General features: G+C 42.0%; 1 protein-coding gene across 4 annotated transcripts in view; it reads right to left on the bottom strand.

Annotated features, from left to right (window-relative positions):
• IP3K1 (inositol-trisphosphate 3-kinase-like protein) overlaps nucleotides 1–14,035 on the bottom strand; it is a 36,527-nt gene that overhangs the window by 521 nt on the left and 21,971 nt on the right. For 3 of the 4 annotated variants that reach the window (XM_069041304.1, XM_069041305.1, XM_069041309.1), the window contains 2 exons: nucleotides 1,691–1,900; nucleotides 39–893 (listed from right to left, as the gene is read on the bottom strand). In XM_069041304.1, the coding sequence (XP_068897405.1) occupies nucleotides 39–893; nucleotides 1,691–1,900 (1,065 nt within the window). Of the gene's footprint in view, nucleotides 1–38; nucleotides 894–1,690; nucleotides 1,901–2,141; nucleotides 2,441–14,035 lie in introns of those variants that run through there. The other variant, XM_069041306.1, reaches the window with a different exon arrangement.

Raw genomic sequence — 14,035 nt, forward strand, 5'->3', positions numbered from 1 at the left:
CAGATCGTGTCCGCGGCGGTGGCGAGGTCGAGACTCACCGAAATCAGTCTATCCAGGCCGAATAGGAGCCCTTCTTCGTGGTTGCCCTGCACCCACTGCCGCCGGTGGTCGACGGTGGTCCCGTGGGGCAGCCTGTTCGTCTTGGCGAAGTCGATCAGCCAGACGCCGACCTTGCTGTCGTCGTAGATGATGAACAAGCTGCTCCCGACCACTTCCCTCGTCTTGAAGTACTCGGATTGTTCAATTCTACTCCTAATTTCGCACAGTCTTTTCAGCAGTCTTTGTCTGACGTCCTCCCTCCCGCCGAGGAACGTGTCCAGAGTGTTGAACACTTCTTGGCTCGACTTGACCTTCTTGAGGTCCGTGACCGGCGGCGAGCCTCTGCACTTCATCGCTTCTATCCTGAAGCCGTGGCTGCAGCTCGACGACTGCAGCTCCCTGAACTGCATGTACCGCAGCTTGGTCACCGCCTTGCGGTCGTGCTCCTCCTCGGTGGGGGCGCTGGGGTCGATCGCGATCATCTTCTGGTACAGATCCCCCCGCGCCGCCGTCTTCTTCACCTCCGACTCCAGGAACGTGCGCGTGCCCATCTTTATGTCGATCACGTACGGGTCCTGGAAGCCGTGCAGGAGGTCCTGCAGCTCGATGAACTTCTCCCCTTGGTACTCCACCTCGCGGTAGTACTTCGGGATGATGTCGCACAGGAGCGGGTCCTGCGACAGCTGCTCGTACACGATCCTCTCCGTGTCGTCCGCCCCCGGGGACCGCTTCTTCCACACCGTTCCCGGTCCCGCGGGCGCCAGACTGTCCGGGTGGCCGCTCAACTGGAACCAGTTGCTGCTCCTGCTCTTCAGCAGCACGTCGCTGGCTGGCGCGCTGAGGTCTAGAGCGTTCTGCAATCAAAAACACGCCCTTTAATCGCCGAGTTTGCGATTTCGTCATCGTTTCCAGCTGAAACGAGCGTGATTCTGGTCGCTATTTGACCGGAGACCGCGTGCCCGCTCACGGTGATCCAATTAATGTCGCTCGCGATGACTGATGGCTCAACTAATTACGATCAAGGTCGCCCTGCTGTGTCAATAACCCGATCGATACGGTTTTTCGACACTTTTCTCCATTCAAAAAATCAACACCCAAATCACGATTCTTTCCGGAAAAAATCCAAATTTCTACGACTGTCGCATACGCGGTGTCGAAACGACGTCATTTACGTAATTGACCGCACCGGAAAATAACTTAGTCTACATCTGAGGCGGCCTTCGAGTTCGTAATTGTGGTTGTCAAGCGCGCAACTTCCACAGAAATGAATCGCTCGGTAGCGACTTTTCCGAATTTTTAGCACGGCTGATTCACCGAACAAACAAATCTTCCCGAAATATCTGTACCGAATACCTTTGCGCTTTGTTGGTAGAGACGATTGGAAGCGAAGCGCAGAAGAACGCGTCTGGTTCCCAGACGCAACAACGCGCCCCGGTCAAAGTTGGTAGCACCTCCGTCGAAACCGGAAATATTCTTAGGTGGAACTGCGTTCATGTTACGATCGATTGCACCAAAAAAAAAAATTGTCGCCCAACACGTGTCCAACAACTCGCGTTCGTTGATTTTTTTCCTGTGTCGCGAACGTAGCGTTCGAATTGATTGTGGCGCCCAACGCGTGTCCGGCACCACCAACCCCTACTCGGACACTTACAATGGCCAGAAACTTGAGCAGCGACATGTCCTCGTCGCCCCCTTTGTCGCCGACGGCCAATCTCGATCCGCTTATGGCACTCTTCGATTCTGACAGCTTGAGCCCGGCGGACTTGCGCCATCTCTTGAAGGCGTTGTGCGGCGATCCACCCCTGACCGTTTTCGGGTGTCTTTTCCATATATCCGTCACCTCGATGTCCTTATCGCCATTCTGCAACGTGAAACACACTTTACAATCGTTCCGTCGACCTCAGAATCGCCGATCGACTCCGTTTTGAGACGAGCGCGCGTCAACCGCGGACGCACGGTACGACCCTGTAATTTTTTTTCGTTTTCAGACGTCAACAACAATTTGACAATTCGGAATCGATCCGGTTTGCGAGCCGCGATCTCGTTCGCCTGAAAAGTCCGCCGCCGCGACGGTACCGCGGTACTGCCTCCACGACCCTTACCGAAAATCCTCCGCACTTGAAGCAGCCGAACTCCGAGATGAATCCGGAATAGGTGTCCTTCCCTTTGGACGCCATGAAGTTGACAACGGCAGGTACCATCGCGATTTGGTTAACGCACATTTTCGATCACAGAAAGTCACTATTCAAGCGGGTACCAGTACTACTCCGCTAACTATCGCCACGGCAACGCTTGCTCATCGTAGCTTGGCGCGCAACTGATTTCTCTCACCCGAGGAGCGACATAGATATTGAGGCGTGAGCTTTACGTCACCTTCCACTTCCACCGCAACGCTAAAAACTAGGATACTCTTGTGTACAAACACGACAAACTCGATCCGAGACGCAGGACGTCGACGTTTCGACGGCGCACCCGGACCGACTCGAAAAAACGACGCTTTTGTCCTTTTGGGCCCTACCGCGAAAGTCGGTCGTTGTTCGAGCGTCGCCTTCACGGTCGACACGTGGGAGGTTGTCGCCCAACCGTGAAATTGCACCAGCACCAACAAAAAACTGTTAACAATAGACGCAATTGTCAGACGTCAGACCGCGGTGACCCCGTTTCGCGAAAACGCATCACAAACTCGCCCCATCTCTAGTCACCCGGATCACAAACTCGCCCCGATCCGGAAAACGGCGAGTTTGTGATTTTCCGCGGCATTCTCGCCACGATTCAGTAGTCGCTGCGGTTTTCAACTTTGTCCGGATACATAAACACGGAAAAAATTCAAAATACAAACATTTGAAGGTGTGTACACAACATTTTACGTCAACAAGATCCCAACCGTTTAAAGTCCGAACTGTTGCACTTTAACGGTCAACAAAATTCGAATTAACGCTTTTATCAAAATCCCGAAATGGCCCATGTGTCAAATGTCACAAGTCCGTGAGGTCATTAGCGCCGTCCACGCTTTGAGACGGTCCAAAGATCGCTCGTTTCGTCCAAATTGTTCGCAATTTGTGACACCACCAGTTCTCACAAATTCGCGTCGCTTTTGTTTCGGGACGAATTGCGATCAGAGTCGAAATTTCGATTTCGCAATTGGCAATAATTTTCGGTGAAGCAGGTGCTAAATCCCGAACAAACACGGTGAATCGCTTGTTATTTGCGTGAAAATTACGTTTCGGCGTCACCATTTGTAATGTTAATTTTTATGATAATAAAATAAAAATCGATTCCCAAGTTGTGAACAATATCCATTAACGTAAACAAAACAGGATTTGCATAAATCACCATTAAATAGTCCACCACTGAATCACACAGGATAAAATTAAAAGGGGTCAAGAATCAACAGGGGCGCGCGTGCAGTCGAAAATGTGTAAAAGACGTGTTTCGAGACGCTGCAGCACCACTTCAGGCATTCCAGCCGCTACGATAACGCACATGACGTGGAAGAGATTCTACATTTTGGTGGAAATCGTGACAAGTCGAGCGATTCATAACAGTGAAATATTTTTATGGGTTAGATTCGTGTGACGTTTGTGACGCAATGCACATTTTTTTAAAATAGGTGAGTCATATGGTGGCGTGTTTGAAAAAGTGTGATGGGAAATGTTTCCGGTGGGTTCTACGCAAAGAAGGAAAAATAGGCGCCGAAGAGAAAAAAAATTAATTTGGGGGGAATTAAAAATCGATTACCCGATTCGTGTCCAATTGAACGCGCTTGGAACAGCAACAATCAGTACAGTTTGGAAGGCCTCCGCCTATAAATTATTCATTATTTTTGTTTAACTTCATTCTGTTTGAATTTGAATTGTTTATTGTTTGCTCAATCAACATTTGGTAAAAATATCGATAAAACAATGACAGTTTTGTGAATCGAAAATCAAACATTTATAATTTCGCTGTCACACAATTTCCTGTCGAGATGCGAAGTGTGAACTAGAAACTCAAATATTTCACACAGTTTGCAACTCTTGAGAGCTTTCTGGAAAAATCCACACTTCAATTTCACAACTCCAGAAGTTCCAGATTCTGGAAATGCAGCAGTTCCTGAGAGAACACCGGATTTAATTTTGACAAGGGAAGACTAATTTCTGCTGTTCAAGATGACAACCACATCCGCTACGGAATTAAGCAAGTTCCTACAAAATAACCACCTTACAGCCCGGACCTGACACCTTGTGATTTCTTTTGGTTTCGCAAATGAAAAGACAACACGCGCGCTTTACGATTTTCAACTGCCCGTCGAGCAGTATTGTTTTCGAAACGACAAAGAAAAAGTGGAATTTTGAAAAATAAAAATCTTTTTGGAAAATAAGATTTAATCAAATCTTCGATGCAAACGTAATCAGTACTGAAAAATGAATCACAACTCAAAATAGATTGATAATAGTGATTATTCAGAATGTTATCATCATGTTTCGCAAGTGTTGAATATCATGATGAAATAGATATTCCAAGACTTTTATTTAAATCCTCGTCCTTGTTTGCAACTGTGACGTCAGTGTGACGTTTCAACAAGATGGAGCTTCACCACACCCCCTTCAACTCCTCCGACCAAATATCATCCTGTGACGAATCTAGTGGTCAGCGTGGTTTCCAGACTTCACCAAACAACAATCGAGTACCCTGCGGTACTCGAACTTCAGAGAACCCGGTATTGATGATCCCCATGATGCAAAACCGTCTGACACCATCGTGACTCATCTTGGTGCGCTGTTTTCCTGAAAAAACTCTCATCTTCCACGGAACGAGCAGTACCGCGAGAACGCAATTCGTGCAGTGCTCGCGTCATATCCATCGAACAATCCTTTTACGCAACGGGTCCCTTATGGGCTTTGTTTACGCTGAGCGTCGTAGGTGTTCTCGTCTTAATTCTGCCATTACCATGCGGTACCGTCCACTCGAATTAGGCACTTCTGAAAACCTGCGTCATTTCTTTGCCGCATTACGCATGCTGTGTACGTCGATTTGTCTCGATTTCCGTATTGAAATCCTTCCGAATCGAATCGAAATTAGCCGCTGCGAGCGGAGAATATTCATTAGGCGAGAGGCGGAAAAACACCAGGTGTAGTACAGGTGGTGGTACCGGTGTGCGGGTGGCGGTACCGATACGTATTTCTCCCTATCGAGGCCACCCCCGGCGCTATCTCCTCTGTCGTTTGGACGCCGTCGCCAACAGGAATTCGAATTATGTTATTCCGACGACAAGAAAAAAATTGTTTGAGGTAAGGAGCGCGCACGTGGCGTTCGCGGAGTTTCTTCAGGATTTTTCTGCGCGGACAAATCTGGGTCTGGGTTGGAGATGATGGTTCCGCGTCCGGTTCTACTTTGCTCAGAGGTCAGCCGAAGCCAGCGCTATGATGTCTGGTTCGGTACGTTTCTACCATCACCTTGAAGATGCCGTCGATTATTTCATACCGACGAGCAATTTCATTTCGTAACGTGCGTAACAACAGGCGAGATTAATTCGACCGGTGTCGCCAGAAGTGACCCCAACTTTGATTTTTTTTAGTCGTGCTCGCGAATCAAAAAAAAAATTCACGCGAACAAACAACTTTGTCAAACAAACAAATTTGGATAATTGCACAGTCGTCTATCATCGAAAATCTAACAAACAAACACTTGATTATCTCATTTCTTCACAATCTGTGGTCAAAAAACTCCCAACACAAAAAAAATCATGCCGAGTGTAACGGTGCGATTTTGTTTTTGTTTCGTAGTCACGCTTAAATTTAGATGAACTGGAGGACCTTGCTTTTGGAGTTACCTGCACCAAAAACTCTTAATTGATTTTTTTTTTTTGATAATTAACGTGGGTAGTTAGTTAATCGAAACAACACAGAAATTAATGTTGCTACACTGAGTTTAGATTTTCAGCGAAGAGGACAAATAAACTTTCACCTTCCATCACCTGATTTGCGTCCAACTGAAAACGCCTGGAGTTGAAATTCTAAGCTCGTACGGTTCTTTAAATCGACAGATATGTAGGAAACTGCGCCGCACCTTTATGTTACCGCTTTTTTATTTCATTTTTATCTCATTTGTATTTTAATAATTCGTTCTAGTGAATACAACAAACATTTTGTAAAAAAATGTCGACAAAACCGGCTGACGATTCTAGATTTTTATGTAAAACAGATCGATGTGTAGAGAATTTTATGTAAAAAAGGATTTCTGAATCGAATTTGGATTTTTTCAATAAAAAAAAATCTACTACCTCTCATAAAACATTTTTTATCATCAGGAAGAGTTGTGTTTAGAAATTCCGGTCTTCATTTTGTTTATCCTTGCAGGGAAATTTTTGTTCAATAAGGATAAATGTAACAGAATTCAATCTCATTCAAACCAGATTACGCAGCTTGAGATATTTGTGTTTTAAAAATGTTTAACAAGTTTTTCAGGTATTTAGATTTATAGATAAAACCATACAAATGACACAATTTGTTGTAAAAGGTTTCAAACATTTAAAACTTGATTGTACATTTTTAGAGAAACTTTTAAAAATGACATAAAACTTACTGAAATCTTTTAAAAAACATCAAACAACAAAAACATGAACCTAAAATCTTTCGAAAAATTCTATAATTCAAAATGCATCAAACTTTCTTGCTTATACAGGGTCATTATAAATTATTGTCCCATCGCAGTAGGCGTTGGTGATGTAGTTGAATGTGCCGCAAGCCTCATAAAATGAGTGAGACTAGTATCGGCGATAGGTGGCGCTACCGGCGGTAGTGGAAATCTGTCTAGTATAGTCTATTTTTTCCTAGTAGGCGGTTGCGCGCGTCATTTACAAAATCCTGCAACGAAATGCAACCTATTGGTTACTCTATTTCAATAACCAATAGGGAGGTCGCATTTCGTTGCAGGATTTTGTAAATGGCGCCCGGAACCGCCTACCAGGAAAAAATATACTATAGTTTGTCCAGCGTTGCGAGGCTGGCGGCACATCCAAAACTTGTGTGGGTTTTCAACGGCAACTGCGATGGGACAATCATTTATAATGACCCTGTATTTAGCGATATTTGTTGAGTTTTTAGGAGCAATTCCAAAAGCGGATTCACAAAGGACCAGGGATGTTGGTGACATTTTCGCGCCCCACATTGGGCGCCAAAATGCCACAGGCGTTGGTGGACACCGAGAATGCGAAATAACAAATCGGGAATGAAACAAATTAAACCAAAAATTACTCGTTTTTTTTTTCGAAAAATTTGAACACTTAATACTTCAAAAATTCCCGAATTGAAAAAAGGCACAATTGAAATTTGATAATTTCTAATTTCTTTGTTAAAAAAAATCATATTAAAAAGTTAAAAGGAATCAAAACGACAAATTAAAAATGAAACAAATTTAACTGAAAAACTGAAAATTCTAATTTTTTCGAAAAACTCGACACATTCGAAGAGTAAATTTCAAATGAAAGAATTTAATTTACAAATTTTCAAAATGAAATTTAAATTTGTAGGAAAAATTTCAAAGCAAATTTTCTCAAAAATCGTCATTTCACAGTAAAATGTGACAAAATTTCTGCAATTCTGGAAAGGGCATAAAAGTGAATAGTACATTATGTTATGAGGAGCAAAAATGAACGCAGACACGTTAAGAAACCAGGTAGGAATTTCCAATGATTTAGCTAGTTTACTTTACAGCCGCTCATCAGCGGAGATAATAACTTCACGGACGCCCTCAGCGGAGATAATAACTTCACGGACGCTCCTCAGCGGAAATAATAACTTCACGGACGCTGGTCAGCTCGTTAGATGCCATGACAATGAAGTGACACTTTAGCATTATCAATGCAGCAGTGCAATGTCATATTTTACGGACGTTTGAAGAAAAACATATTTTTTTGCCAAATTAAAAGCGAAAAAAAAGAACCAAACAGTTGGCACGTTTTGCCAGGAATGTTGAAACTTCTGATGGTCATCTGATAAGGGACAATCAGCAAGAAATGCAAACGCAATGCAAATCGTCCGTCGTACATCGAGAACCGGTTGCATCACACCCCACCATCTTCGCAGACGCAAACGCGACCAATTTTCACAGTTTCCCTGTTCGTGCAATCTAAAAATAGAGTCGTTTTCCTTGTCACCTCTTTCCAGAAACGACATCGACCATCTCCTCATCTCGAACCCATCTCTCGACGCTGCCCACAAGATCCCAACCGTATCCGGTACGTTCTTTTCGCACCGTAATAATTACCAAGTGCTAATAACAAAGTTTAAAGCCTTCCAATCTCGAACCGAAATTTCGCACTCCATAAAATAAAAGTAACATATTTATTGCTCCGAGCAGCATCGAAAACCTCCGCGAGACGGCGCTCGCAACTCGACATGGCCGCCAGGAAACAAAGAGAAACATGGCGAAGACGTCCGTCCAACTGGGTCGTCACTCTACTTTTTCCATAGCCAAATATCGACCAGTAATGACACCTTAATTTCGGTTTAATTTGTTTGCGCTGGCATTTTTCCGAAATGTTTCCTAATCGCGACCGCCATTAGATAAAATTTTCCGAAAAAGTTCCACGCTCGATATCACCAAAGAGGTGTGCGTCGCCGTCGGGACGGTGGTACCTTTTGGTTGGGTCCGATCGAAACCAATCCAAGGTTGGGGTCGAATCGAGGTTGAACAATGGTGTACACCAACACCTGTGACGTCAAAAGTGACATTCCGTCTGCAAACAGCGATTGTTGCACTAGCAGTTTCGCCATCGCGGCAGGATCGAATGCAAATTCGTCGGGAAGGTGTCGAGGTGGCGAGTCCGCCCCCGACGCGCGAACACCCCCAGTTCGCGGGACGCTCCACCTGCGAACTCTCACGCTGACACTCTATTTACACTTTCGGCCTTTTCTTCGGTTTATTTCTGGTCGACGACCTTGCGTTTAAATATAACTCGCGAAGAAATATTTTTATTATACAACTTTAGAGGACGAAATTAATTAAGACGATTTACGTCACGACTTAATTTTTAACAAATACACATGAAATAAACACCGCGATTGAATATTCAAAACGTTCATTGTTTCGTTCATGTTTTTTCTCCGTTTCTCTCTCTCCCTCTCTTTCGTTTTCTTATCTCGCCACCACCATCTGATCTACAACTCGTGCAAAATTAATATTTCGTCGATGACGTTGCGTACGTGATTTTCTGCAAGGTGCAACACTCGTCAATCAATTTTTTTTTCGCGCATAACCCTGAAATATTTTGTTTATGACCGACGTGACGTTATTATGGAATTGATTGAGCCATTTTTTTCCACTCAGTTTATTTATGAATGATAATTAATCGCTTGTAGTAAATTCGTTTCAAAAAAATTATCAAAACAAGCCGAAACGCGGTGCGTAAAACGCGGCGCATCCACCATTTCGCTCATCCTTTCCCAAGATGTCCACCGCCCGGTCACGTGATCGTCACCGGCCAATCAACATTCCACCGAGTGATCCTCGAACTTCGACGCAGAAGACGCGTTCCAGACGCACTTTAAAATTCCATATTCTCGACGTTTTTCAAATATTTTAGGGGAAATTACCGCGTTCGATTTCGGTGTCGGTTTATTTAAAGCGTCTGTTTGTGTGTACAACAAATTCGAACATTTTCCAGCAGTTATTTTTACAGATGTTTGAAACTATCCGTCGATTTGATTTTATAAAAATTATTTCGGATTGAAGGTCAACTTCATAGCCGAATGTTGAACCATGTCACTCGGTTAGCGGTAACAGTATGCAAAGTAAAATTCAAAGTTCAAAGGTGCGACCAATATTATTATGGTTTATATTTATTTTTATTAAAAACAATCTTTTAACTAGATCGACTCCATAACTGTGTTACTGTAAACTTTGAATTAAAAATAATTACGAGATTCACAGACATATACAGGGTGTTATTGAAATGCGTGACCAAATTTTAACCACGAGCTACAGGCTTCATGTAGAACTCAGAAAAAATATTTAAAAAATTATATGTCAAAAGCAATTTAAAAAAATAAATGTCATTTTATTTTTTGACATAGAATGTTTTAAATACTTTTTTTCGGAGTTCTACATGAAGCCAGTAGCTCGTGGTTAAAATTTGGTCACGCATTTCAATAACAATTTCCCTGTATGTACAGTGTTTTTTTAAATTTGGCGTTGAAGAGTCGATTGTGAATGAACTACTCGTCTTAAAAACACTGATTTTTCAAATTGCACATTAAAAACCCAAAAAACGGAAAAAGTGAGGTTAGATTTAAACACCTGATCAGAGTTCTAATCCGATGGTGCAATCACAATCGACTTTTCAACGCCAACTTCGACGCCAAGTTAAAAAAAAACACTCGTTTTTTTGTACAACAGTTTGCTTTATCTTCACTTCAATAGTTTAAATTGAAAACCCTGTAGATCCCGTCTGTCGATAAAAACATTTAGGAAAAATTATTAATTAAATTTCAAAAATGTGCATGGTGTTCAATTTTCCATTTAATCTTTTTGTTTTTGCTTTATAAAGATGGAAATAATCGCCAAATATCGCATTTCATTTTCTTGGGGCTCTAATAAATTCAGATAAAGACAAAGTATTTTTTGCATATCGTAATGAAAGTGGCACTTTTTTACACGAAAAATCGTAGTGAAAGTAGTACTTTTTTGCATCATTTTATTCCATCTCCTTGGAGATGATTGTCAAAGCATACCTATTTTTTTTTTGTAATTTTTCATAAATTCTTTTAGACCAAATTTCTCAACTTACATCGAGCTGCAAAAAATAGTGTGTACAACACGTTAGGAAAGTCTCTTTTTTTTCACTTATTTGCTTGATTAACTCGGGCTACGCCCTCGTTAATTAAACTGCAAATTCTTGAAAAAAAGTATGAAACCTTGATTAATTTATTATTCCATCAAAGTGGGGCTATTTTTAAGACAATTTTAGCGGTGATAGATAAAACTACGGCCTACAGCCTTGTGGGGCAATTTTGTCGCAATATGTAGGTGCGTTAATAATGTCTATATCCCACTTATATCGTAAATAACTATTATCGTATTTTAGTACATGTTTTATTATTTTTTAATTTTTATTATCGTATCAAAATTCAAAAATGTAAATACATACATATAAGGCATTCACGACCTTTTTGGGACCGAGTTGGCTATGACCATCTAGTGATTTTGTTGGCAGTACCTCGGTGACAACTAAATTCCCTAAAGGAAATTGACACTTTTTGTGTTAGGTTAGGTTGTTTTCAGTTTAGGGTTATATTTTCTGAATAGGTACATTGTTGCCGGATCTCTTAAATCTGGTCTGTCCTTTTTAAATTAAATTAAATCGTTTAATAGGAATTTTTTATCGTAATAAAATTAGTTTGGCAATATTGACTGCTCCTTTGACGGAAATTTAAATTATTTTTACACACTTAATAAATCGTTTAGTTTCTTATCTGTGGTTTCTTACGAATATTAAAATAATAAATCTGGCAATGCAGTGGCAAGAAAATGTCGAACAGACACTGACAGAAAAAAAAAATTGCATCACTGAATCAGTTAATCCAACATGAAAAGAAAAAATCATAGCCAACTCGGTCCCAAAAAGATCGTGAATGCCTAATACATATAGAGTGCGCAACAAGATGATGCGCATCAACACAAGACATTAAAATCATCAACATCAACGCTAAAACGAAAAAAATACTCAATCAATAATTCACAAAACTGACGCTAACAATTTGTAATTGAGTTTACAAGATGGCTACATGACAATCGTAACAGAGCAGTCTTGCCGTCAAGATTTAAACCCCATAGAAAATATTTGGAAGGATGTTAAAGCAATTATCAAAAAGAGAAAGTTCTAAAACCTCGAAAAACTATTTGTATTGCATCCAATTACAATCCAAGTACAACTTTTGTTGGATTTTTGACGTCAACTGACTTCTATGTACGGGGAGGGGGGTAGACGGTGTCCGCGAGCGCGAGTCAAAATGTTCGTTTTGAAATCCCGTTGATAAATGCGTCAAACTATGTTTCTGAATCCCGGAATTTATTGAAGACCTCGACCAACTCCACATTTCTCGTAACAATCGTTTTCGTCCAAGACATTAGTTATCTCTACGCCACGCGGGCACCACGGCACCCACGCCAATTTTTAAATTCATTGTCCGTCCAAAAATACTCAATCGATTTATGTTTTTGTTGCATGCACTTTCACCCCAGCCCGGATCTCCGCCCCTACTCCAAAAATTTCCCAATTCGGCACTTCCACCTCCTCCATCCCACACACGTCGAAATAGTTTTCGCTTGTTTTCCAACACTTTGGACCCACGTGGGACTGCCGTCGATTTATTTCAATCCAATTTCAAATAAACACCACTCCGGCCGATAATTACTTCGCCGAAACGTCCTGTCCAGATTAAAAATACCCATGCACCCATTTTTCAAAAAAACAAAAACACCTTCCGTCGCTTCTAAATCATCCCAGGTTCCGCGTTCGTGATCGACGTAAATTTCACACCAGACACTCTGATTCACCGTTTTTGCGGGAAAAATGCGGTCGGTGCGGACACGTACGCCATTTATCGGAAAAATTATCGCCGAACCATCGGGACACACCTCCGTTTGCCGACGATTTTTTTTCGAATTTCAACCGTCCAAATCGAACTCAAATCTGAAACGCCCCTTTTACGGCAATAAATAATTACGATCTGTCATAATTTATGTAGGTACAATGTTGTGATCTCGCGTGTACATGTGTAAATTACACGTGTTTATTATTACGACCAGTTATCGGTGTCCTTTTATGTACATTTTCGATTGCTACAACACTTACCGCTCGTATAATTCAAAAACAACAAGAAATTATTAGCACTCGCGCTGGTCGACAAGTTGTAATTTACTTAAGTAGTTTCTATTACTCGTAGTTTCGTGTCGATGATTTAATCTTTCTTATCGTACCGTTTTATGACTTCCAAAACAAACTGAAATATCTTGTTGCTGGAGACAGCAGCAGCGCACTTCTTTGTTGTGGTCTGCGGAATGTTAATTTTTCCTTGATGAAAAAATTACCGCGAATTGTCCTGTTGGCGTCGCGGACGAGGCGAAAATCTCCTCAGGTCCAATAAAACGATTCGGAACCCCTGTTTAAATAATTAAAGCACACCAATTAGCAATTAGCCGATTAGATACGACTATTTACAAACATTACCGGCGACCTTCGGCCGAAATCTTCGTCTTGACGAACGCCAGGACACGTCTCTGCGAAATTTGCATTTTGGCCGGCGAGGTCGTCCTTCGACGCCGCCGCAACTATTCCCGACGGACCGTTCCGGGTCGGCTCCGGAAGCGGGTGGTTACGCTTTGTCGCCCCGGACCCGCACGGCACGTACGCTTCCGAGGTCGCTTCTCTTCGGCGTTATCGCGGCTTATCGCGGTGTTTGCGACGGTCTTTTCCTTGCTTCTTGTGAAACGGTTCGAATTTAGCGCGCGCTGTTGCAACTCATTGTAATATGTCGAATATTGTTTTGTTTTTAGATAGGCGATTGACGCACGTTACGGTTTAAAAATGATTATTTATAGCAAAACGCAAAGCATGTCTCAAGAATATTATCGAACAACCACTATTATTATTACATCGAATTGTCGGAGCGAAAATAATAAACGTCAATAACAGCGATAAATTCGCGATGATGAAAACCTGGTAAGAGACCGATCCGGCAGAAAACAACAGGATTTTTGCCTCCCAACCCCACACAAATTATTGTGGTAGAGTAGAAATTGGAAAACATATTTTTTTTTCTTATTGATTTTTGTTAAACGAGGTTTCGAAAGTATGTTTCTAGAATTCCACTTGGAAATTCCCGGTTTCAAAAAATCCCAATTAAAACGATTGGTACGAAAAAACCTTAAACGTGTGTTTCTCCAAACTACATTTTTTAAAATGACCGCCGTAACATCTCAAAATCTACTTTGCCGATTGGCGTCAGATCTGATG

The sequence above is a fragment of the Tenebrio molitor genome, chromosome 3 (assembly GCF_963966145.1).
Source record: "Tenebrio molitor chromosome 3, icTenMoli1.1, whole genome shotgun sequence".
NCBI lineage: Eukaryota > Metazoa > Arthropoda > Insecta > Coleoptera > Tenebrionidae > Tenebrio > Tenebrio molitor.